At 39.2% G+C, this 26,589-nt stretch overlaps 1 protein-coding gene across 2 annotated transcripts; it reads right to left on the bottom strand.

Moving 5' to 3' along the window:
- Window positions 1-1,125: 1,125 nt before the first annotated feature.
- MCOLN3 (mucolipin TRP cation channel 3) lies at window positions 1,126-26,589 on the bottom strand. 2 transcript variants are annotated; one of them, XM_060006275.1, is made up of 12 exons: window positions 26,362-26,589; window positions 22,404-22,571; window positions 16,281-16,434; window positions 15,049-15,130; window positions 14,876-14,972; window positions 11,098-11,197; window positions 7,911-8,023; window positions 7,678-7,827; window positions 4,426-4,527; window positions 4,195-4,317; window positions 3,085-3,291; window positions 1,126-1,388 (listed from the first exon to the last, which is right to left on the bottom strand). In XM_060006275.1, the coding sequence occupies exons 1-12, from the start codon at window positions 26,587-26,589 to the stop codon at window positions 1,254-1,256; spliced, it is 1,659 nt and encodes a 552-aa protein (XP_059862258.1). In that variant the 3' UTR covers window positions 1,126-1,253. The 2 variants fall into 2 exon arrangements, with proteins under 2 accessions (XP_059862258.1, XP_059862267.1); XM_060006284.1 differs by lacking the exon at window positions 22,404-22,571.

Genomic DNA, 26,589 nt, shown 5'->3' on the forward strand with positions numbered 1-26,589 from the left:
AGTTTCTAGGCACCAAATCTAACAATTCTAAATTAGTAAATTAATTCACAATAGGTATTATGTTTTTCACTTTCAAAAAATCATTTGTTTATGGCAAAGATCCTGGCTCATTTCTCACTGGGTGGTAATAGTCATTGTTTTGTGCTGTGCTTTGTTCCTTTCAAATGTCTATGTCCTGTTCTGTATACGACAGTACAAAGAGTTCTGTACCCTGATTCACATTTATAATGACCAATAACCAAATAACAGAAGAATCTTTTGCTCAATAATGTACTCTAACATGGAAGTTTAAACTTACACACCTTTTTCTTGAATTTCTCTAGCAGGTTGCCTTCATATAAAACTTTCACCGATTTACGATGTTAAAGGGGATTTTTTAAAGAGTCTAGAAAACATGAGACAGGCTAATAGTAAAAATGCAACAATTTTCTGGGATAGGCAGACAAGAACAATATTCACAGTGAAGTTTATGTGGAGGAAAAAAATGCTACCCTTTTCTGTGAGACTGAATGTGCCTAGGAGGGGCACAGCACATCATGCACTTTTCACAAGGCTGTGCAAGTACCAATAAAACAATCCTTGTGGGATCGAATATGCATTTGGTATGCAGTTTAATTTTCATAGGTGTATAGAATACTCCTTCAACTTTGTCCTTTAACACTAAAGGAAAAGAGAAAACTTATACTAAAAAACCTGATCTGCTCCAGAACTAAAAGCGGTATCAAATAACAGTTGTCCTTCATAGCCAAATACAAGACTGTTAGCTGGTGATGTTTTTTTCTTTCTTATTCTTTCCTTTAAGAGATTTTAAAATGCAATGATTACTGGATATACAGCAATCATCCTCTCTCTCAAGGACAGCCCCTGAGAATGGTCCAGGCCAGGGTTGGTGAGTTGTCTGAGGTCAGTTCAGGCATGGTTTCCACTGATGACACAGTCAGAATAACTGGAAGCAAGAGTAGAGAAGGGTATGGAAAACACATTCTAAAGCTATGGCAAAAATAAACAGGACAAGAATCCAACAGTTTCCCTCATCAAAGTTAGGTTTACAAAAAAAAATAAGCCCAGCCTAAAGCTGCAAAGACATTAAATATTGCTTTAAAATATAAACACAGTTCTTGATGAATTACAGCCATCAATTTGCTCAAAATAATAGTCTTCAAACATACTACATCTGATCTTAAAATATCCATTTTGTCTCCCAACTCAGCTACACATTATAGTTCCCTCCAGGGCATAGATTAGCCTAATAGCTACTTTTTACAACAGCAGAATATAGAGACTGCAGGCTCTTCTTCTAATCTGTACTTTCCAGAATTGGGCAGATCTTTGCACTCTGATATAAATACACGAAGTTCAGTCTCAGGGAAGCCATCTTGTTGGTAATGCTATACAGAAGAATAAAAAAAAAAAAAGTTTTCATTAATAAGTCCCCTGAAAACAGCTTTATTTCAAATTCAAAGTGGATCATTTAGCTACACAGGTGGGGATTTTTCTAAAGGGATAGTTTACTTGCTTCCAAGTATTTTCGTGGGGATGTAGCCTCTAGAGCCAGTCTTAGGTTTGGCTAAGGAAAAGTGGGTCTAGGATTCTGCAGTGCCCTGCTCTCTTTTGTGGGTCTGATTCAACCCCAGATGGGCATGTTGCATCTGAGAGCTCCTTCCAGGTAAAATCCAGCCTGCACACCCTTATGGAGTCTGTCTTCCAGACAGACAGATTTATTTAAAGGCCTAATATTTATATCAGTTTGGGAGTCTAAGATCTCTAGAATGGGCCCTGACCAGCAAGGATCAGAAAGGACTCGCCCATATGACAAGTGCTCTGAGACCATGGAAGCAGGTTAACATCTAAACTACGAGTTTTAGGCTTGTGTCATCCAGAGCTGTCAACTCATGTTATTCTTTGAGACCTCAGATGTCACCCTCTAATAATATATATATATATAGCTCTCTGCATGCAGAGTTGAAGGTAGTGAATTTTTAGAGCACCATGGAAAGGGATTTGTACAGGTACAACTACCTTCTTTCCCAGTCTCCTTGGTGACTCTAAGCAAGTCTGCCAAGCAAGTATTGACGGCAGTCGGTTCCTGACATCTGATTCAGTAAGAATGAAGTCAGAACCCGGGCTTCGTGAGCAAGGTATTTGTAATTATCAATTCATAATCCATCAACTCCTGATGGTCTTTCTCCTTACATTCGCATGGCATCATGTTTCATTACCCCTCTCGTGCTCAGAAAGAAAAGTCCCCAAGTGGAAGTGTCTATGCCAATAGTATACCTAACAGTATAATGTTATTAGAAATTTAAATACAGATGGATATTTATTCTGCCTTTCCATATTTCAAAGGGCTCAAACTGATTTTTAAATATTCAATGTGCAGTGACAATATGAATAACAGCTTTTCAAATCATGTTTCTGACTGTGTAACACACACATGGCTCATACTTGACACATTAATCCCCTGACTGTTCTGGAGACCAGGCCTCTGGGGTAGTCCCATGCAGGGGTTCATTCCAAATGAAGAGGTCAATTTTTCTTTATGAAAAGTGGATTTTAAAAGCTCCCACAAAATTTCAACTGTCTGTTTCACTCACTCAGTATCTACTGATCCTTATAATTCTAATAAACTATTTGAAACCCTGTCTGAAAGAGCACAATTACTCAGAGACAAAACTTTCAACATTCTAGAAATTCTATTTCTCTTTCATTTCTGTTTTTAGTATCTAAAATTGAGATCCTTCTTCTCTACCCTGAAGAAATTACCATTCCATTGATCCCCTCCCCCTCAGGTACTGTATTTTTTCTTTTTTTTTTTTTTTGCCTTACGCGGGCCTCTCACTGTTGTGGCCTCTCCCGTCGCGGAGCACAGGCTCCGGATACGCAGGCTCAGAGGCCATGGCTCACGGACCCAGCCGCTCCGCGGCATGTGGGATCTTCCCGGACCGGGGCACGAACCCGTGTGCCCTGCATCGGCAGGCAGACTCTCAACCGCTGCGCCACCAGGGAAGCCCCAGGTACTGTATTTTATTGCCACTCTGCAAGTTCTAGGAAAATGCTGCTCCTCCTTGTTCTTGATGAACCTACCTTAATTGTTTCATACGTATCAGTGATCAGTGCAATAAAAAGACTTAAAATCATGTATATAAAGAGGCTGATGAATGAGTAGAGGTAAATCCTGCTAAAGAGCCAGACCAAGTAACTCTTCTGCTGCATGTTTGCAAATGTGGCAAACATATCATCTCCGTTTATCAGCGAGAAAAGGCACTCAGAGACCATGTTCAGAGAACGGAACTGGAAAAACAAAAAAGAAAAGTTCACTTTACTAGGTGTTCCTTCCCATTGGAGACTTTGATCATGACACCATATTAAAAATAGTGGGACTAGATATCTCAAGTTACCCCTTCAAACAAATAACCTGGGGTAACCACAAGCATTTTTTTTTTAACAAGAGAAAATCACACCAAAGTTTGATAACATGTACACATTGGAGACACCCAGGAAAATGGAGTCATTCCTCCAGGCATTTGTCTTGTGATGTACGTAACATGTACATGCCTACTGTTTTTCTTGGAACAAGCAGCTCCTTCAGACGCTCCTCTTAATAGGAGCAGCCTGAACTGAAGATAGGAGAGCTGGTCTGCACCTTCAGTGCTTTTCTGAGTCAAGCTTTACCCTCCCATTTACCTTGGTAGAAAGAGATCCTTGAAATACTTCTGTGAGAAACACAGGTTCCAACCATGCATACTCATGCTTCTCATTTTAAAGTTTATGCCATTTAAGATGATGGCATTACACTCAAGACTATAACTCTGGTGAACAAAATATTCAATATTTCTTCAAGTTTCTCCCTATACTACTTTTTTAAATAAAGTCAAATTTCAATAAGACTTAACTAAATAGCCCACTCTAGTATATATCGATGAATCAAATTGGCAAGTTTGACTTCGCTGACGGTAAGAAAGACTTAATTATCTGACATATTCCACAAAAGGAGTTGAGGCAGTCAAGTGAATCAGTTATCCTCTCAAGGTGGTCTTACCTTACCAATTTATAAACTTGGCAATAGATACATTACCTACAACATTTTAAGGCTGAGCCACAAAGTAAAAGGAGCTTATTTTAAAAGGATAATAAGCCACTGGCACTACTCTGAGAGCTTAATAACAGCAAGAAAAAAAAATTGTTTATCAGTACCTTATCATGGTAAGGCCCCAGCACAATCCATCCACAGAAGCAATAGCCTAAGTAAATCATAGCTGCACAGCAGCAGAACCTGATGACGTTGGGCAGCGCTGCCTGAAGGGTGAGAATTAGGAGCTGGGAAAGTAAGAGACGTCATTAGAATCCCTTTGTCCTTTAGACAAAGCGGTGCAATAACTTTGAAAGAGAAATACCAGCAGCTTGGAGAACCGTGGAATTCCTTACATTGTATTTCTGAAAGAAACCAAGGTATCGGATGACTCCTAGCCACACGAGCATGGTAGAGGTACCAAGAAGTATGCTACAGACATCATAACTTGTCAGACTCTAAAACAGAGTGGAAAAAATAATCAGTTATGTAGCAGAAATTCATTTGGGGCAAAAATTATTTGTTGAGTAGCAATGAGTCGGCACTGTTCTAGATGCTAAGGACAAAGCAGTGAACAAACAAAATTCCCTGCCCTCGTGAAGCTTATATTCTAGTGTGGAGAGAGAGATGATAGAAATAAATTAGCAAAACCCTCAGTACGTTAGCTGATGGTAAGTGCTGAGGAGACAATTCAGGGGAGGGAATAAGGGAAGGCTGTATGTTGCATTTCAAATAGCATGGACTGATCACTGAACAGGTGGCCTTTGAGTAAAGACATGAAGGGAGTGAGGGAGCAAGCCAAGCAAAAATCTTGTGGAAGATTTCCAGGCACAGGGACCTGTAAGGGCAGAGGCCCCAAAGCAGGAGGGCGCCTCGCAAGATAGTGAGTCTGGCTGGAGTGAGCTATGGGGGAGAGTGTGCAGTCACAGAGGGGAGGGGGCAGGTAGTTTAAGGCCTCACGAGTGTAATTTAAAAACTTTACCTTTTATTCTGAATAGACTGGGGAGATTGAGGCTCTGAACAGGAGTGATATGTTGGGAGCAGATTGTTGGAAGAGTGAGACGGTTACTGCAATAATGCAGATGAGAGCTGACAGTGCCTTGGACCAGGATGGCAACAGTGAAGGTGATGAGGTGATTTTTTTAAGGGAGACAAATAGGATTTCCTCTTGGATGAGATATGGAGGAGAGGGGATTAGTGAAAGAGAGGAGTTGAGGATGAATCTATGGCTTTTGTCTTGAGCAACGGAAAAGAGTTGCCATTAAGTGAACTTAGAAAGGCCATGGAGAAGCAGGTTTGGACTGTGGAGGTGGAGATTTCAGGAGTTCTGTTTCAGGTATGTTAAATCTGTGAGGCCAGGTAGACATCCAAGTGAAGATGTGGAATAGACAGTTGGATATTTGAGACTGGAGTTCAGGGAATAATTCCAAGCTGGAGATAGAGATTTGAAAATCACTGGAAAATAGACACTATTTAACACAATGGGACAGGATGAGATCACCAAGACAGTGGCAGAAAAAGAAGGTGTCCAAGCACCGTGCCTTGAAATACTGTCACTTTCATAGGTTGGTGAGATGAGAAGGAACCAACAATGGAAAGTCAGAAGACCAGCCAGTGATTTAGGAGGAAAACCAGGTAAGTGACAGCCAGTGAAAAAGTTCATCAACAAAGAGGGCGTGCTTGCAGTGCTAAAAGCTGCTGATTGGTCAAAATGAGGATAAGTAATTGATTATTAAATGTAGCAACACGAGAGGTCATTGGAACATTGCCCTGGAGTGGCAGGGCAGCCTGACTGGAACAGATACAAGAGGGAATGGGAAGCGCAGAGTCAGAAACAGGATTAAATACTCTTTTGAGGTATTTTGCTGTATAAAGGGAAGCAGAGAAATGGGGAAGTAGCTGGAGGGAGAATAGGTTGAGATTTTGCCTTTTTAGAAAGGAGAAAAAAAAAAAAAACATGCTGATGGAAATGTCCTGGTAGAGAATGAGAAATTGAGGATGCATGAGAAAAGGAGGAAGAATAGCTGGACCCATGCCCTGGAGTAAGCAAGCAGGGACGGCATCTGAAAGGCAGGAGGTGGAGAAGTTGGCCTTGGATAGTAACCTAAATAATATATCTACAGTAGCAGAGAAAAAGCAAAGCATATGAGCACTGATGCTGGCAGGTATATAAGTGAAGTGGAAATTTGTGGAATTCCTATTTTGTTTCCATTATTTTGTGAAATAGGAAGTGAGGTCATCAGCTGAGAGTGAGGATGGGGCAGGGAGTATTACAAGCTTCAAAAGAGAAGAAATATGAAATGATCAGCTAGAAGACAGGGGGAATGAATAGCTTAGAAAAATGCAGAAAGATTGTTGGACACCATTAAAGGCTCATTGAAGTTAATGGTAGGTGAGGTTGGTAAAAATAAAGATTTGCTGCAAATCTCCCCCTACTCCTCCTTTTTTGGTCCCTACAGTTAAACATCTATTCTAATGATATATACTACATTGACATATAGGGACAGCTGCTCCATGGCCTCCTAAACCCATTCTCTCTTTCTGAGGTACATGCCTGGGCTATCTCCCCCAGTTCCCTTGCCGTTAGATGTGACTAAATTCTATCCAGTAGGACTGAACAGAAATGAAGGCTGCCATTCTGAGCCAGGTTATAAGACTGTGAGAGACCTACTACCATACCAGGTTTTCCCTTCCATGGGTTGCAATCTGTTTGTGAGACAACCCAGCATCAGTCATGCTGTCTGGGTGAGCCCTTAATGGTCGGCAGAGAAAAAGATGGGACAAACTTGGATTCCTGAACGGTGTGGAGCTGAGCAACTTGCCAGCACGTAAAATCCACCCTGACTATTACATGAGGGAGAAATAAACGCCTGTCTTAACTGAGCCATTGCATTTGGGGTCTCTGCCCAGGAATCTGAACCATAAGAGGCTCCCCACGTGGATCATACTCATATTTAGTTGTAGTCAGGCTAGAAAAATATAAATTTGAACAAGATTAGTTTGAACAGTATTCGTTTTGTTTTGTCCTGCTTTTGATTTTTGTTTTGGGGGAGGGTTGATATCCAGGCTGGATTCCTCCTAACTTAAAATGGAAAACCTTGTAGTACATAAATAGGAAAAGTAGGAAAATGGGAATATTCTCCATTTAAATGGACAAAGGGAACAACTGCAAGGACTCACACAATAGTAGTTTGACCTCACTTCCCTCCACCTACCCCCAGCCGACTCTTTTTGTTGAAGATTCTGGTATTTCTTGTAAGAACAACAAAAAACACCTTTTACTTTAGTTACCTTGGAGTGTGTATGACTTTTGGTGTGTGTAAGAATTCACAGGCCCCACCCCCAGAGTTCACATTCAGTAGGTCTAACGTGGGGTATTTACCAACTACCCAAATGATCCTGATGCAGAGGACTGTGAATCACACTTTGGAAAACTCAACCTAAAAGATTTCTGGACCAGATTTTTACAAGTTACTGTTATTTCAAGTTTACTCAAGAAAATGTTTGAAAGAAATAATTTACTCTGAATTCTTAACGTTTTGGAAAAAATAAATGATCGTTAATGCAAATCTGATACTAACAATGACATAAATAGGAAAAAATTTTACCTTAGCTTGGATTTCCATTTTCAGAATTGATCCAGTAATGGTTAATATGTCACTAATAATAATCATAATATACCATCCATTGACGAATTCCATTCGATCAGAAACAGAAACTTCCTTCTTATAATGGAGGAGGAAAAAATTGACAAATTCCTTTCGGGAAAAGAAGGGAGGCACGGTGAATTTCTCTATCAATCAAAATGTCCATCACATTCCTAGAAAGCAGAGATCCCTACCTGCTGGAGCTGAAGTCCTTTCACCACAGATCGAACACACAGGATTAACGAAGCCAGGCATATCAGAATAACGAAGGCATCAAAGATCATCATGTAATGAGTGTTCTTCTGAACTGGAAGGAAAGTGGATTACCTGCTTATGCAGTGCAACATTAATATGGTGACACATACTTATTTTTCTTTTCATTTTTAGCCTCATTTATTTTAACGGCTGCATTGCATACTTCAGTATAGATGTACAATACTGTATTTGTAAAGACACTTGGATTGGAATCTGGTTTTCCCTGCTACAAACCATTCTCCAGGTCCTCTTTGTGCACAGGTGCAAGTGATCCTTTAGGTGGATGAATATCCAAAGATGGAACTGTTGGGGTAAGGCATATGCATCTTTCTAAAAGAAGATCTAAGAAATTGCTCTCCAAAAAGATCATGAAAGTTTACATACCTACACATACCTCCACATCTACTCCATATTCTTTAATTTTTGCCAGTTAAAAGAGCAAATGATTTGAAATGCCGTCTTTACCATGTATCACATGGCCGTTTGTATTCAAGTACCATATCTTACCCTTCTGACGTTTTCGTGTGTTGTAACGCCTAAGAAAAATACCTCTCATTACTCTTTCCTAGAATTTCTGCTGGCTAGTCTTGCTTGTTATATTTCCATATATTCTTCAGGGCCAGATTGTCAAATTCCAATAAAAATCCTACAGGTAATTTTGGGGGGGAGTCACGTTGAATTTATAGATTAATTTAGGAAGACTTGACATATTCATCATGTTGAATCCCTTGTCCAAAAACATAGTGTGCCTTTTAATTGATTCAAGTCTTCTTTCTGCATCCTTCAGAAGCATTTTCAAGTTTTATACGGATCCTTCACACTATGTTTAGAATAATTTAAATAATTCAAGCATTCTTTGCACGAAGACAACAAAGAGAAAAGGCTCAGATACAGATTCTTCCATGAGTATTTAAAGACTAAAAGTCCTTCTTTTAAAAATCATCACAACCATCCATCAAAGATCTTTATTTATCAACTTGTAGTCTTTTGTTCTTAATACCGTTAGGGTTCCTGCATATCCTATTTAAATATACTTATCTAGGTATAAAATACTTATTAAGCATCAGGTGTGTTTCTACATGTTGAGAGTATAATGGGTGAACAAGACAGACGAATCCCCTGACCTTGTGGAACTTCTATTCTACTCCAGCGATATAAGAGAAAAAAGTGAACAGGTAAATGAACGAATTATTTGCTGACAGGAGTAAGAGATATGAATAAAGTAAATCCAAATAGCTAACATGTATTGAGTGCATTTCCTGCCGGGCATAGTTCTAAGAATTTTATAGGTTTTAACTCAGTTGCACCTCACAGCAACACCCACGAGGTAGATGTGATTATCCCACTTTGCAGGTGAGAACTGAAGCACAGAGAGGTCACAGAACTTGCCCAAGGTTCCACGGCCAGTAAGTGGCAAAGTCAGTATTCAAACCTTTGCAGTCTGTCTCCAGCATCCATCACTCTGTGTTAGTGGCTCTTAGCATCCCTTGGGAACTTGTTAGGAATGCACATTCTCCTGCCTTACCCTAGACCCAGTGAATCAGAAACTGTGTTTTCCTAAGCTCTCTAGGTAACACTAAATTTTGACCACCATTGCTGAGGGAGCTTTGGGTGCGGGAATGGGGAAAAGAAAGGTTCACTTATACCACACAATGAAAGAAGGCCTCACCAAAGAGGCAGTGGGTTTTAGCTGAGACCTGAGTGACAAGGCAGAGCCACCCATGCAGAGATTCTGGGAATCAGTCCTCCCAGCATAAGCAGAGCCAGGTGAAGAGAGGTGGGCAGAGGGCTGGCCGTCACATGCTCTCTTACAGAGCGTGTCTTTACTTAACAAGCTGTACTGCTCTATGCTGATAGAAAGAACTCAAGACTATTCTGAAATGAAGCATCCCGTAATTTTGTCAAGAGGCATCTAATTGTCACACGAAGGACTAAATCTACTTCAGAAAAACTTAAAATTCAAGAAACAAACATTTGAGAGAAAGCCTATGTTCCAGGCACCTTCATATGCTCTCATTTTCCCTATTCTCAAGTTTGTGGAGAAGTATTACAATGTTTACAGATGACAAAACAGGCTTGTGTTTCAAATAAACAACTTTGTGATTGAAATAAAAGTTTGTGATTCAAGATCTTCATATATTTGAAGTTACCTATTAGTGAAAAGAATGAAGACATTTTATTTTATTTTATTTACTCATACTATCTCATTACTACATCTGAACTTCGTGAATCCATTAGTTGGAAACCCTAAAGTAATTATTATACAAGTATGGTCTGAATAAGGATTCCCTGCACATTCCTGGGTCTCACCCCCAGATCTACAGACTGTCTTGTACAAAGCTGGAGAAACTGCATCTTAGCAGGTACTTAGAATGATGCTTCTTTTCAATAGAATCTGAGACCCTCTAACCTAATCATTAAAATCTAGCACAACACACCACTACATATCAATATACGGGACTAGGAAATTAGATCAATTCTTCCCAGTCAGTTTTATCCAGTTCAGCTCCAAAATTCTCAGTGATACTCAGTTTATACCTGAGTTTGTGTCCATATTTCTAGGAATGCACCCTTTCCTTATTTCGTCTACTTTTTTGACCTAGATAGAAGATAATTATAAGGTGTGGGATACTTCAGGGTCAAATCCTACCTGACTTCTCCCTGGCTGTATGACCCCATACACACCAACATTCACTGAGCCTTAGTTTCTTCATCTGTAAAAATAGGGATGTTACCTAGCTCAAAGATATTTTAAAATATTGAAGTGAGGAAGATGTAGGTGGAAGTATTATACTTATGCAATAAGCACTTGATAAACATTGGTTTGAGTATATGTGATTTTCTTTTTGCTGGGGGGATTATAAGCATTTTTTTCTTTTTGGTAAGGAATAGGCCAGTGAGGGCACATGGAGAAGGCAGGAAAAGCCATTGTGATTACTAATAACTTGGGAATTACTTGGAACATCAGACAACTACAATGAATTGATCTACTTGCAGAGAATTAGGGACTTGGGTATGGTCCAATTCTTTCATTTAATGTTCCACACATCCTTGGGACAAGTAATTTAATAACCATTTAATATTATTTAATAACCATCTTTAAAACTAGTAAAATTCATCACTTACTTGATCCAGATACGTGCCAGTCTTTACATTCTCTGATGGAAATGTCATTATCTAAACTTATCTTAATTCTTCCACTGTGGGCTTTGTTGTCAAATGTTATCTGTGAAGAACAGGAAAAGGGTAAAAAACATGCCTATAGCTTTTCTTTTTTCTTTTTTTTTTTTTTTGCAGTACGCGGGCCTCTCACTGTTGTGGCCTCTCCCGTTGCGGAGCACAGGCTCCGGACGCGCAGGCTCAGCGGCCATGGCTCACGGGCCCAGCCGCTCTGTGGCATGTGGGATCTTCCCGGACCAGGGCACGAACCCGTGTTCCCTGCATCAGCAGGCGGACTCTCAACAACTGCGCCACCAGGGAAGCCCATACCTATAGTTTTTAAAGCCAAGATGCCTCTATGCATTAATTAGGAAACAATTCTTCCAAAGTTACAGGAGAACCAGACTCTCATCTTTGACCTGTCGCTAACTCTGCTCAACCTTGGGAAGTTCTTTTTATTTCTCTGTGAGCTGAGAAAGTTGAACTAGATCTTCCATAGAGAACATTTAGTCTCTACAATCCTGCTTCCAGGACAGTATTCAAGCCCTGAACCACTTATAAAACAAAAGAATTTCCCCCTCCTTCCCATTCTAAGCACCTCTAGATGCCCTCTTACAATGGGCAAGAGCGAGCACAAGTATGTTTTCCTCTGCCTTCCAGCAGGGCCTCAGCTAAGGATAGATTTTTAATGTTGTTGTAATTCTTACTAACACAGATGCTCATTATTTCTGTCTTGAAACATTTCAAATGGAGCTTTTTTGATTTTCCTTCTAGGACCAGATTTCTTTATCACTATAGAACCATATGTATTACAAAAGGTGTGGTCACAGGGAACCAACAGCATGTCTGGCTTCAACGATAACCATTTTGGGACACCAGGCACCAAAGCCATGCCAGAACACCTTTCATAGTTCTTCCATTGTCTTCCCCTTCTAGCTCCTTCCACTTTCCCCTTGCATACACCAAGAAGGCAAGCTAAGGAAATTAGTCTGGTTTGGGGGTTTTGTTTTTGTTTTTGGTGCCTCTTCTCTCAAGTCCTAAAGAAAAAGAAAAGTTCTTTTAAAGTCTGTCACTTAAATGAGTTTTATTGAAAATCTTCATGTGCAGTAATCAGATACCACTTCAAATATAAGATTTCAAATAAACTTAATAAGTTTAGTTACTCTGTTTATCCTCATGTTGGACTGTAAGTTTCTTCCCTTGACAAGCAACCAAGGACATTGCTAGTGTCTGTCCATCTCCATAGCTGCTGAGGGAACCAGTCCACAGCCTCACATAAGGAAGATGCTCAGTATTATTTGAATGAGTCAGAGATCCTTGCCAAGGAAAAACCATGCTTTTCCCACAGAAAAAGCCTCAGGGTCTTACAAATAGTAGATGCTCATTAAATAAATTTTGGCTTAATGTCAATCACATCTAAGTAAGGTTTAGAAGAAGCTGAATTCTTTAAATGAAGAAGAAAAAATACTGGGTGTAATTAACAACAGATTAGATAGTACAGAAAAAAAAAGATTGGTGAATTTGAAAACACAGCAATAAAACTATTCAAAATGAAAGACAGAGAAAAAAAAAGACTGAAAAAAAAAAAAGAAAGAGAGCTGTGGGACAACTTCAAGTACCCAAATATACATATTATTGGAATCTCTGAAGAGTGGGGGTAAAGAGACAGAAAAATATTTGAAGAAATAACACCGAGTAAATGTCAAATATAATGAAAACTATATACCCATAGATCCAAGATACTCAATGAACCCCAAATACAAAAAACACGAAGAAAACTACATCAAGGCATATCAGAATCAAATTGTTAAAATCAGAGATGAAGAGAAAAATTTTAAAGAAGCCAGAGGGGAGAAAATGCATCCCATACAGAAGAACAAAGATGAAGAAGACAGCAGATTTCTTAGCAGTGACAGCAGTTTGTATTGTTTGTATTTTTAGTTTGTAAAAGAGCAACATCTTTAAAGTACTGGGAAAAAAAACAGTCAAACTAGAGTACAATAGCTCAATTTTTTAAAAATCAAGTAATTTTGAAAATTCATAACTTGCTGGTTAATATTAAGATCAAAATCTGTAGCCCAAATAAAAACAGTCTTATAGAATTAGTGCTTTTTCTTATTAAGTAATATGCATAATTATTACATCGTCCTATATTCTGAAAATATTTTTAACCTCCATTTCTGAAAACTTGATTTCTTACAGCCAATCAGTTGAGTATCGTGGACATAACTTTTGATATAAACTACTGCTGAAGTAATAGAAATTTGGACCACATGAAGGCAAGCTGTTATCAAATGCTGTCCTGCATATGCCGATACAGCATTGTGTTACTACTGACTCAGATCCTCGTGAAGTGATGAACTCACATGAGGGGCATCTTGTGCTGCCTAGAGAGCATCAAAAGCTCCATCTGCAACTGGAAGACAGAGAACATAGATGTGATAGGGTAGGCTGAAGGCGAGGAAGCTAACCAGAGCGTTAGAGGCAGCACAAGGGAGGCACTGTGAGCAAAACCCAAAGGCTACAAACATCCACAGTGAGGAAACTGGGTAGCAAGAACCCTTGGCAATGACCTTAAGCAGACTGCCACTGACTGCTGAGAGCTGACCATACAGAGCCTACGAACCTCTGTTCCTTTTGTATTTGAACACCTACTCTGTGCCAGGCACTGACCTTGGTACTAAAGACACAGCGGTGAACAAGACAAGGTCCCTGCCCTCGGAGAACTTACACTGAGGTACAGAAGACAGATAAATAACAAGTAAACAAGTTAGTACGGTAGCCACCCCTTATCCATAGGAGATCTATTCCAAGACCCCTAGTGGATGCCTGGAACCGCAGATAATACCAAACCTTATATACAATGTTTTTTTCCTAGACATACATACCTATGATAAAGTTTAATTTATAAACTAGGCACAGTAAGAGAGTAACAACAATAATAATAAAATAGAACAATTATAACATATACTATAATACAAGTTATGTGAATGTGGTCTCTCTCTCTCTCTCAAAATATCTTGTACAAATTAAATGCCTTTTTCCATCTTAACCACGCACTTATCACACACTTTGGACATAATTTTTGCAGTTTGGGGTGCAACAGCAAAACTAGCATGGATTTCTTCTTCCGTCTTCACAACGTCATGGATAGAAGATTTCTTCTTCCTGTAGATTTAGCAACCTTAGCATACATTTTTTTTCTTTCTTTATTAAGTTGAGAGCTTTCACTTTTTCACTTAAAGGAATCTTTTAGCATATCAGAATTGCCAGCATCACTACTCTTGCCCTTTGGGGCCATTATTGAGTAAAATAAGGGTTACTTGAACACAAGCACTGTGATACTGGGACAACTGATCTGATAACTGAGACAGCTACTAAGTGACTCACGGGTAGGATACACTGGACCGAAGGACGATTCATATCTGGGGAGGGTCAGAAATTTTTCATTATGCTACTCAGAATGACATGCAATTTAAAATTTATTTCTGGCATTTTCCACTTAATATTTTCAGACCGAGGTTGACCTAGGGTAACTTACCTCAGAAAGCAAAACCGCAGATAAGAAGGGACTACTTCATAACCAAATAGAGCTAGCTGAACCAATGCTTCCCCTGTGCATATCCAAGTGGGATGGGAACATCCTATACATTTGATCACCCCTTAATACAAGTAAATAAGCCTGTAACTAGATAAAACTATTTTTCTCTAGATAGGAATCAAATTCAGCCCAGCCCACACTTACAGTCAGAGTAAAGTCGTAACAATCCGGGAGCTCGTGATGACGAATAGTCTGCAGATTAATGGCCTTCAATTTAAACTGCAGATCCACTGTTATGAGTCTAGAAGACAGGAGACTTCAGTGCAGTGAAAACGTATACACACAAACATGAGTTACACTCCCATCTGTTCCCTCACCTGTGAAAGTCCAGCAGTAACTTGAGTTTTTCTTCTAGTGTTCCAACGTGAAAAGGTTCATCTGGTGCCACAAAGAAACATTCTGCCATAGAAAGGAACAAACCATAATATAGCGCCTAAAATAAATATAGAAAACTGCATCTTGAAAGGATCATATGTTTAAAACTAGATATTCAGATTCTGGTATTTTTGTAAATTAAGATTTTTAAAGCTAAACATCCATACCACGTGGTTACAGTGATTTATTTGTTTTTAATACGTGACTATAACATTTCTGGAGTGGATGGGGGTAGAGAAAGATCTGAACTCTATCTCACTAGTCTTCTACAGAATGCCATCTTCCTTTCTGTCTTTTTAAGCCTAAACTTTGAGGCCCTTCTTCCTTTTTGTATCCTAAGCATATGTTTGAAGCATCTGTAGCGTCTAAGATAAAATTTTCTACGTTTAAAGGATCTTTTTAAAAAAATATTATGTTGACAATTTTTCCTCAATAAACACTGTTTTAAAAAAGGAAGATAGCATATTAGAAGGTTTTCAGTAGTCAGTACTATACCCTTTACTATTCTTCTCAAAGAAAAAGTCCCAGTGGCTATTGTTAAAAGTACTTACTTTTTGACTCGATGACCTAAGTTAACGTTTTAGATACAAACTGCAAATAGAACTTTGCTAATAAGAATAAGCTGTGCTATTCTAAGCTCTGGTTTTCATTCCCTGCCCGGCCCCCCAGGCCCAGCCTACCCCAACGACACTGAATAGTGAAGTGCTGTTGAGCAGAGAGAGTTTTATATACATCAAGAATTTGCAAGCAAACTGTTTTATAAGGACAGTATCTGTCTATTTAACTGGCTTATCCAGCAGAGAGGCTGTGGAATACAGTGGCTAAGGGCATGGCCTGGGTCAAATTTCAGCACTGCCTCTTACTAGCTCCATCATGAGCAGATCACTTAACCTTCTGAGCCACACTTCAGTCTTCTATAAAACAAGGATAATAATAAACTTGCCTCGTTGGTTTTTGTGGGGGGTTTTGTTTGTTTGTTTGTTTGTTTTAAGAATCATGAGTTATAGTGAAGTGCCTGACACAACTCTGATAAAGTTCTTACTATGACCTAATAGCACAGGCCAAATCAATGTTTTCAGAGATGAAATTAGTATAAATAAGTATAAATTGATTTATAAATAAGTATACATCAAGGAGTTAAAAATGGAAGTTCTAGCTTATAGAAGAACATCACCAGTTTCAATTTCTGGATCAATGTCAAAGGTATCATTTCCAGGACAGATGTTTCCTTGCTTGTAGAAGTGCTGACAGATGGCCATGGCTGACTGCTCCGTGCCCTTGTTCTCATAAGCGTGATTCCCAACTGAGATGTTGCGTAGCTGCAAGTACTTCAACCAAAAAGAGAAACAGAAAAAGTGGAACGTCCAGACAGGTGGAAGTGAAGCCATGATTCCCCTCCCTCCCTGCCTTTGAAACGGCAGGTTCCCACCTCCTGTCCATGTGGAGACTTGCACGCTAATATGCAGAGTAATTAACATGCTACTGTGCATCAGGACCGCAGAGGTCAAAGAGCACTCTTGAATTAATTAGAGTTCTGGGTTCAGGTCTCATTTCTGTGACCTTGAGCAAGTCATAGACTTTATGAGCTGCTGCTTTCTTATCTGCAAAATTAAAGGCTTAATTTAACCTTAAATAAATTCTCAGGTTCTTTCCTCCTTTAAAGAACTATGTTTAGGAACTGACTTTTACATTTAATGTGAATATAAATTTTATTTATCTTTGAACTATTTACTATAAAGTCAGAGTTCTGCTTTACTATAATATAGGAAATGGGATAAAATTGTTCCAGGGTAACCAGCAAAACTTTGTCTAAAAATAATGTATTTTTTAAATCTTTATCTTTGTAAGAACACAGCTTGGTTACTTTTATAGCAATTTTCTCTTACTGAAAGCCCTCCCATGGCTTCCTGTCTCTCAGAATAAACTTCACAGCTCTTTTCCAGGGCCTGTTAAGCCCTGAGAGACCTATAGCCCTATCCCTGGCCCTTCCCTTACTCCTTTGCACACTTGCCTTAAACATACTAAATGTTTTCTAGCCTTTAGGGCCTTTGCTGTTGTCACTCCTTCAACCTGAAATATTCTTCCCCAGACTTCAAGTCCCCAGAGAGGTCTTTTCTGACCATCCTGAGTCCATTGTTAATATTTTATGCCACTTAATTTTTTTTTTCATAGCACTCATCACTGTTGGAAATCAACTGATTTTGGCTAAACTTGTTTAAAATCCATCTCCTCCATTAGAATGTAAGTTCCACAGGGCAAGGAGTTTATCAAGTCCACTGCTCTAACCCCAGCACTTAGAACGGTATTGTAGGCAGATAGGGTAGGGGAGGTCCCTGGAGAAAGAGAACAGGCATGGATTTCTTGACATAAGAGAAGCCATTTTTGGCCTAAGCCTTTTTGTGATCTAATGCTGGTCCTTGAACAGGTCTCAGTAATTAATAATATTAAGGGAACAATAGAATGCAGAAACAGGCAAGAGAAGTAACAACAGCAAAGATAATACATCAATTGTAAAGATTCCCAGTTCTGTTTCCATGGTAAAGATTAGCCCAAAACACGTAACTGCCAGGTCAACTGAAATCTAAGGGATGATGATGTTAACCTTTTCTGACCCTCGTGACTTCAATCAACTAAAACTTGGACTCTGTTGACCGCCCAAGCCCCTTCATGATTATACACGTACCCTTAGCTTAAAACTTCCCCAATTTTGCTGTTTGAGGAGACACTGCTTTGGGAAAGATCCCTGGTGTTCTCCTTACTTGCTGCAAGTAATAAATCCTTCCTTCCCCTGACCTTTGGCTCGGTTGTGTCTTTTGGTGTGACATCCACCAAGAGGCAAACCCAGTTTTCAGGTAACAGTATGAGACACAGTCAAATTAACAGTGAGGTGAGAATCACTATAACGTGATAGTGCAGGGGTCCCCAACCCCTGGTCTGCAACCTGTTAGGAATCAGGCTGCACAGCAGGAGGTGAGCAGCAAGTGAGCAAAGCTTCATCTGCCGCTCCCCATTGCTCCCATTACCGCCCGAACCATCCCCAACGCCACCGGTCCGTAGAAAAACTGTCTTCCAAGAAACCGGTCCCTGGTGCCAAAAAGGTTAGGGACCGCTGTGATAGTAGATCTTTGTTCGCTAGAGCTAATCTATGCACACCAAGATGGTAAGTTGCTCGGATACGATTTGTGATTATGGCACCAACCTTTCTGCTAGCATTGGGATTGGGAAAATGAGCCAGAAATCTACAGTGATATAATTAAGCTGCATCACTCATTAAACAGCATTATGTCCTACATATAGGGGGAAATAGTATAATGCTGGAGATATTCAGTTTTGAGCTGTTTGTTTTCCATACAAGGAAATAAGTGTCTTAAATCTTTATAAAGCTACTCTGAGCCAAACTGGTAGTTTTACATCGGGGTGTCGGGGAGTAAGAGGTAAACAGTACATTAAATGAAAAAAGACGTAAAAGATATTGAATGCGGTAAAGTACCAGGGTGCCTGGAATAGGGGATGTGTACTGGGAGGTAAAGCCAGAAAGGCAAGCAGGGGTCATGAAGCAGTCGCACCTACATGGGGCCCTGTAGCCCTTCTGAGCACCCACTCCTTGTGAGGCAGTCCCCACAGGACTTACTTAAAGATCTGAACCTCCTACCTTAGAAACTTGAGTCTTAAACCTTGTAAGACCTTGAGACACAAAAGATCCAAAGTGCAGGGCTTCAGGTACATGCTAACGTTATAAGTGATGCTACGGCCAGACTTCCTTGCTATCTTAATAAGGCTCCTCATGGAGGTCTGAGCACCTGCAGGAGATGGATGTTGTAGGCAAAGAGTGTTGCCTGCCACTCCAATAAACAATAAGTGTTGCCTGCCATCAAGCCTTCAGCCACCGCAGTGGCATCACGGGTGTGCTCTGAGGGGAATTCAGGATGGAGAAAAACAGATTACTGGTCCTGGATAGTTAAGATGCATATCAAAGGAATAACTGTCACGACCCCAGGCTCTTGCATCTTCCCATACATAGAAAGGCACTAAAATCATTAATTTGAGATATCTGGGTTTTTTTTATGATTAGCAGTAATCTTTTGATGTTTCATTACATGGGTTTTTGTTTGTTTGTTTGTTTTGTTTTGTTTCAGCAAAAGCCCTCTTTGGAACAGTCCCTCAGAGCTATCTGAGAGGCGTCTTCCCCGGCTGTAGTCTGCAGCGATGTCCTTGAATAAAACATAGTTCTCAGCTTTTAGGTTATGCATTTTTTTCAGTTCAGGGGCAAGTGGCAGGACCATGTCCAGCTAAAGGGCAGCTCTGGAGCCTGAGTCAGAGGACTCTGGGACCAGAATGTGGTGTGGAACTATCGTTGAAAGGCAGGTGACCTGTAGGACTGACTGATGGGGCACCTAACTGGCCATGGCCTCTGTGGGGCATTAATCAGGCTGGACATCTGTCCCTACTTGCCTCTGCAGCTCTGCCTTGAGGGAAGTAGTTTTTCACGCAGATCCATGGGCCCCAGGTCACCCTTTGGAAGACAATATAAAAACACGTTAAAGATCCTTACCTGAGTAACGTGGCACCCAAAGTAAAGCAGATTAAAACCGATTGCTCCTTGATTATAGATGGATTTTTTGTGGACCCTCTGTGATTACCTGATCTCAACACATGAATCTTTTGAGCTCTTTCATTCATTCACAAACATCTGAGTGCCTGGGATGTACCTCCACCTTCCCGGAATAAATATATTAATATATGGCACTTAACACTGTTATATGTATAAAATGAGGAGTATTATGCAATCAAATCTGTGATCTTAGATGAATCCTTTAGAAAACAGTCAAGAAATGGTAGGGAGGGGAAGGAGGGAAGCCAACCAGAAGTAGGGATATACAGACTATGTTTGAGCTGCAAGAATAAATGGTTCCAAGACCCTGAGACCTTTAAATCTAAGCAAGTGATCAGAAGGAGAAACATGTCTGGGGAGCAGGTGGGAAGAGAACAGGAACCCGTTTTGGTCGGAGTGGTTCTGAGGTGCTCGTGAGCTGTCTGCATGCAGCAGTGTGAGCAAATGGTTCAGGGTCACCTCTCCTGGCAGTGGCTGAGGCTGTGTAGAGGAGGAAATTCTGTAGGAAAAGGACAAACCTTTGAGGACTGCCTTAATTGAAGGGGCGGATGAAAGAAGGAACCCAGTAAAGATGGCCCAAACATGACTGATTGCTAAGAGCCAGGACATAGTATAAAAATAACTAGGTCTTTGATATTCAAATACATAAACATATATACTAAACCAAAGTGATGCTGTTATAACCAGTGTTGGATCAGGATGAACCCTAGAGGTTATGCAGTTAGATGGCATTTTAGGGCTCTACTGTTCAGGAAAACTAATTAGTCATGGAACTAGCTCTAAGGACTGAGAAGCTACTGTCTTATCTGTTCATTCTCCTTGGTGACTATCACCGCAACTATCAAGAGATTTCCTTACAGAAAACAAAGATCTTTCTTTCATATCAGTCTATATTTTCTCTATTCAGTTCTCTGGAATCGTGTAGAATAACTGACCTCATTAACAACTAAAACTTTATTTATGAATATTGTGATCAATATTGTGATCAAAATTGTGATCAACTTTTTTTTTTTTTTTTTTTTTTTTTTTGCGGTACACAGGCCTCTCACTGTTGTGGCTTCTCCCATTGTGGAGCACAGGCTCCGGACGCGCAGGCTCAGCGGCCATGGCTCACGGGCCCAGCCGCTCTGCAGCATGTGGGATCTTCCCGGACCGGGGCACGAATCCGTGTCCCCTGCATCAGCAGGCAGACTCTCAACCACTGCACCACCAGGGAAGCCCTCAAGATACTTTTTACCTTCAGTTTAAAATGCCTGATAGTGATGTAGAGAACAAATGTATGGACACTAAGGGGGCAAAGTGGGGCTGGGGGTGGTGGTGGTGGGATGAACTGGGAGATTGGGATCGACATATATACACTAATATGTATAAAATAGATAACTAATAAGAACCTGCTGTATAAAATAAAAGAAAATAAAATTCAAAAAAAAAAAATAAAATGCCTGATAGCGCCCAGAAGATGGTAGGGAGTCACTTGCCCTAAGTAAACCCCACCCCCATTAATATTATCTACCTATATACTAGCACAAGGAATCTACATGCAATTCTGTAAAGAACACGGAAATCTGATAAACAGAATGGCCTGACTGCCAAATATTATATTTTTAAGACTGCTCTTAGGCTTACTATATAAAACAGGTAAAAATGTTTTAGGAGGAATTTAATGAACTGTTTACATCTTGCCTCTACCCGCCCCTCCCGCCAAAAACCAAACTACCAATTTGGTTCAGCGTAGCTTTAGATGAACTTAATAATCATAAAACAAGAATGTCAAAGCTGAATATCTCCAGCATTTTACTATTTTTTACCTTACAAATTGTAGGGCGTATTTCTATTTAACAACATTTTAGCTTACTTCTATTACTATAGATTTCTGGCCAATTTTTGTAATCTGAATGCAATCAGAAAGCCTTAGCGTCACAAATACGCATTTTATCTCACTGTGCATAGTTTGTCTCCAGGATAAGGAGAGCCATAATTGGACTATAATAATTTTTTGAAGAAGAGTTGTAATGTTTTTGAAATGTTATCTACAGACTAACTCAGGTTAGAAATACTGACTTCAAGAAAGCTTCCAACGATTCCCACAAAATAGGAGATTTTGGACTTGAGAAAGTACTATTTGTAGCAAAAACAAATTGATCAGAAACTCTGAATAGAAACTTGAATCATCTGTATGAAAAACAAGCTTCCTTTTTGAGGCAGTTAATCAATATTACAATAAAATCATTGTCATGTATGACATAAAGGCCTTACTTATTTTTTAAATGAAATTTCAGGTCTTGGTTACTATACACATTCTGCAAAGTTAATATTCTCATTATTTGTTAAGGGTCCCTGAAAGTATAAGCTCTGAAGACTTAATGACTACTTACAGCCAAGGTCATGGTTAATCATTTTAAACCTTTGAGGTTCTCATGCCAAGCCCTAGCTCTGACTCTTTTAATTAAGTCTTTAAAGTTTCTGTCTTTCTGTTACTAAAGAAAAGCTTTTCTCAACTTCTAGTTCTGTTAAAGTTTGTTGGCAACGTTAAAAAAAATTTAACTGTTTTATACATGTCATTTACATATTTCATTAAAAAATGTTCACCCTTGTACAACTGAATGTCAGTTTCTATTATGTACATTGCTAACAATTTTCCAGTCTAATCTTTTTCCCAAGTGAAGAATGCATGTGTTTGTTTACCTGGTTCACTGCGAAGAGGATCTGATCGTATACATCACTTTGTGTATACACTGCATATGTGTCATCCATTCGGTCTATATATCCTTTTAGGAAGAGGTGTTTGAATGCTATAGTGTTCTCTTCCTTGAAAGCTACCACCATCTGGTTACTTAGCCCAAAAAAGATCAGCTTAAAAGAAAAAAAGTAAGAGGGTCAAAAAGTAATGAAATAAAAGTTCTCTATAAAATGATCAATTCATCTATTCAAGATTCAATGCCTAATTAATCCTGAATATTTTCAATAGAAATTAAAAGTTTGGCAGCTGTGAATTAACTTGTCCTTAAAGATAAGGTGGGTTTCTAGTTTTAAAATAAAAGAAAGCGATTTTGCATACTTTCAACATTTATTTTCATGTATGATCCCACTTATGACATTTTCCCTACCAACAAAAGCTTTAGGAGTTCAGAGAAGCCCTTTAGGAGTTCTTTAGCTCAGAGAAGCAAGGTAACTGACTAAGGAAGTTGGAAGGTTTCTCTAAGGAAGAAAGAATAATAGAAACCGTAAAATATGTGCATAACTTGGTCAGGGTACATTTGAGGAACACGGGGGAAAGGCCAAGAAGGTCGAGTTGAACTTAGCACTTTGGGGGGACATTGAGGACACCAGCATAATTCAATGAGAGAAATATTGAGAAAAAATGTGAAGAGAAAGACTGGAGTCAGATGGTGCAGGGGCTTGAATGGCAAATAGAAGAGTTCAAAATGAATTCTGTAGAACAAAAAGGTCTTGAAGCAGGTGTACAATACAACCTAAGAAATATCTTACATAAGTTTAAGTCCTACAATCAAACTATATTCCTAAGTCTAATTACCAAAACTGTGACAATAAGGCCAAAAATAAAAATATTATTTCAACTCATCTCTAAATTAAAATATATTAACATAACATATCCTTAACATTCATGCAGGATTGACCCCAGAGTTTTACATGAAACTCAGCTGTCCTCTTGCTCTCTCTCTCCCATACACACACACACACACACACACACACACACACACACACACGTGTGTGCACGCTGTAAGTTTAGAACATATATTTTGACTTAGATAGCAGAGTAAGGGGGGCAACATATATTTTATATGGAAAAGGGGAACAACACTGAAAACCTATGTTCCATACACTATTGCAGGAAGTTTCTTCATACTAATACCACAGCATAGTTCCTAATACACCCATTTTACAGATGCATACATGAAGACTCAGAGAAGTTAAATAATTTTTACAAGTCACATCAATAGCAAGTATATAGTCAAAATTCTAACCCAAGTCTAACAGACTAAATCCAAGCTCTAACTATCCAAGCTCATGCTACACAAAGTATCCAGGGTCTGATCGGGGAAAAATAGAGACAGTAGACCAATCTTTTCGCCTCTCACCTCCCCTTGTGACGTATGCCCTGTATCCCACACATGTCATCACTCTCTACCTAACTCGACTCTCATTTCTAAAGAGCCTCTTTAAGCTGGGTCCTATTTAAATCTCAGTAAGATGATAGCTTGATATTCCAGGGATTTGACATCTATCGAAGCTGATGATTAAAAAGCCTCCAGAGAATTCCCAAAGATATTTTTACCGATTCATTCAAATATATGAATACCTTCACAAGCCAGCACCGAGCTAGAAGACACAGTTCCTGCCCTCAAGGGCCTAGGGGCAGACAAGAGTACGACTGGCAGAGAGAACTACTATAATTCAGAGACTGAGCCAGGCAGTGTGGAAAGGAAACTTTTAGTAGGGTGCCTATCATCATAGTCATCTTTCTTTTGCTGCTGCAGACACAAAATCTCCAACTTAACAGAAATACCACTGTATTTTCCCTGAAAAGAGGAAATCTGTCATCAATTCACTCTCATTTGCTCAATTACAGAGTCTTTATGTAATATTTGTTTGATTGTTCCAATGTAGATTAAGGAAACATCACAGTTAAGAAAAACCCTCAGTTACTAAAAAAACTTACCTAAATGCCTTTTATATGCTTATTACTAACAGGCTTAACATCTTAAACTGTTAGTCAATTTTCCTCTTGACCACCCTAGGAAACACAGGAAAGTTAGATGAGCTTCCTAAATCTTTTAGGACTTGAGGATATGGGGAGGTGGAAGGGTAAGCTGGGACAAAGTGAGAGAGTGGCATGGACATATATACACTACCAAACGTAAAATAGATAGCTAGTGGGAAGCAGCCGCATAGCACGGGGAGATCAGCTCGGTACTTTGTGACCACCTAGAGGGGTGGGATAGGGAGGGTGGGAGGGAGGGAGACACAAGAGGGAAGAGATATGGGGACATATGTATATGTATAACTGCTTCGCTTTGTTATAAAGCAAAAACTAACACACCATTGTAAAGCAATTATACTCCAATGAAGATGTTTAAAAATTAAAAAAAAAAAGAACATAAGTCTTAGAGGGAATAGAATCTGAGTTTGAATCTCAGTTCTATTCTTCTAGTTTCCTGACTATGACAGGTTATTTTACTTCACTAAGCCTCTATGTTTTCATCTGTGTAATGGGGATGCTACTCCCTAACTCTGATTTGTTTTAAGAATTGAATGTGATGATATAAAATGTTTAGGCCGAAACACAGTAAACACACAAGTGGTACCTATCATTCTAAGTAGAAAATATTCATGTTCAACTGACACAGGCTTTCCCTCCAACTTATCAGAAATAACACAGATAAATATTTTCACTATTGTGACACACCACATTATCAGCTGGAAGTTAAGCATTTCAATTCCAGCTTGCCAAATATACTGAGAACTGAACATCCATTTTTATGTTGATATGTTAGAGGGAGAGAACACGTGCCTCTAAAGTCTTGATTCCGCCAGTGGCAGTACTAGTCAGTACTAATCACGTGGCTCTATAAATATCAGTTCCTTATTCTGTAAACCAAAGGATTCCAGTATTTATCCAATAAAAGTATTGTTGAAATTAAATGAAATAATGTCCTGGAACAAAATAATCACTCAAATGTCAGTTTCCTTTACACAACACCTAGCATCAGAAACGTAGGCAAGAATTTCACCAACTTCATATGACTGTAGAAATAGCCTTAGCTTCTAACACCTTAAGCATTTGTTCTCAATTATCAGTTAAGATTAGCAATTTCGGAGTTAAAAAAATTCTCCTTGAATACCAGTTGTTTATGTACTTATGCATTTTTCACCAAATTACGAGAAAGTATTAATAAAAATAAACGTATCACATCTATTTTTCCTATTAAAATCTTTTATTTTTGCCCCTTTGCTTTTAACAAGAGATAGTTACTCTCACCAGCAGGAAAACATACCTTCGCAAGAGTAAATCATAAGTATATATAAAGAATCACAAAATATAATTTCCCCCCAAAATGTTAAGAGAAGGCAAGGAAATGAGATTCAACATCTCCTGAAATGAAGTCTCATATTTCACTACCTATGCTACTCCTTTTAATCAACTCCACATTCTTCCACCTCAGGGCTCCCAAGATCACAGGGACGTGAGAATCCAAATACTCTTAACAAAAATCCTGAAGTTTCTGAAGAGACAGAAATTCTCAGGAAACTAACTAGGGGGAAAAAAAGAATCCTCTGGTTGGGCAATAGCTAGTTTCCACAGTTGATTTAGAAACCTTCAGCTAAGCTTCTTGATTGGAAGCCAAATATTAAAATTTTCTTTTCCTGCAAACCAATTACATTGTGAGTAAAATTATAACTTCATGAAAGATGAGAAGGAAAAGAGTTAGAGAAAACAAAAAAAAAACAAAGTCTTCTTTCACAAATATTGAAGTGGGAGGGTTTAAGATTGCATATCTCCTTAATTATTGTTCTTTATTATGCATACAGTTAAAAGTTATAAAAAATAAAACAAAACTGTCCATAGTTCTCTTTGTTAGTAAAAGAAGACTTCGCTAATCTCATGATCTGAGATCGTTACCTGGATGGTTACCATTGCCATTTTTAGAATTTGTATGGCAAGTTTCCACGGTTTTCTACCTCGAGCCCAGAACTTCTCACAAGGATTCATGAAAAAAAATTTGAGTTTTCGCCTCATCTGGTCTTCTAATAGAAGCTCCTCAGAGGGAGATGTATGCTGGTTAAAAGTGCAGCGATTTTCTTCTTCATGAGAGCTGCAGCTACTTATAACAGCCTCAGGATTTGCCAT

This window comes from Delphinus delphis, chromosome 1, assembly GCF_949987515.2.
Source record: "Delphinus delphis chromosome 1, mDelDel1.2, whole genome shotgun sequence".
Taxonomy (NCBI): Eukaryota; Metazoa; Chordata; class Mammalia; order Artiodactyla; family Delphinidae; genus Delphinus; species Delphinus delphis.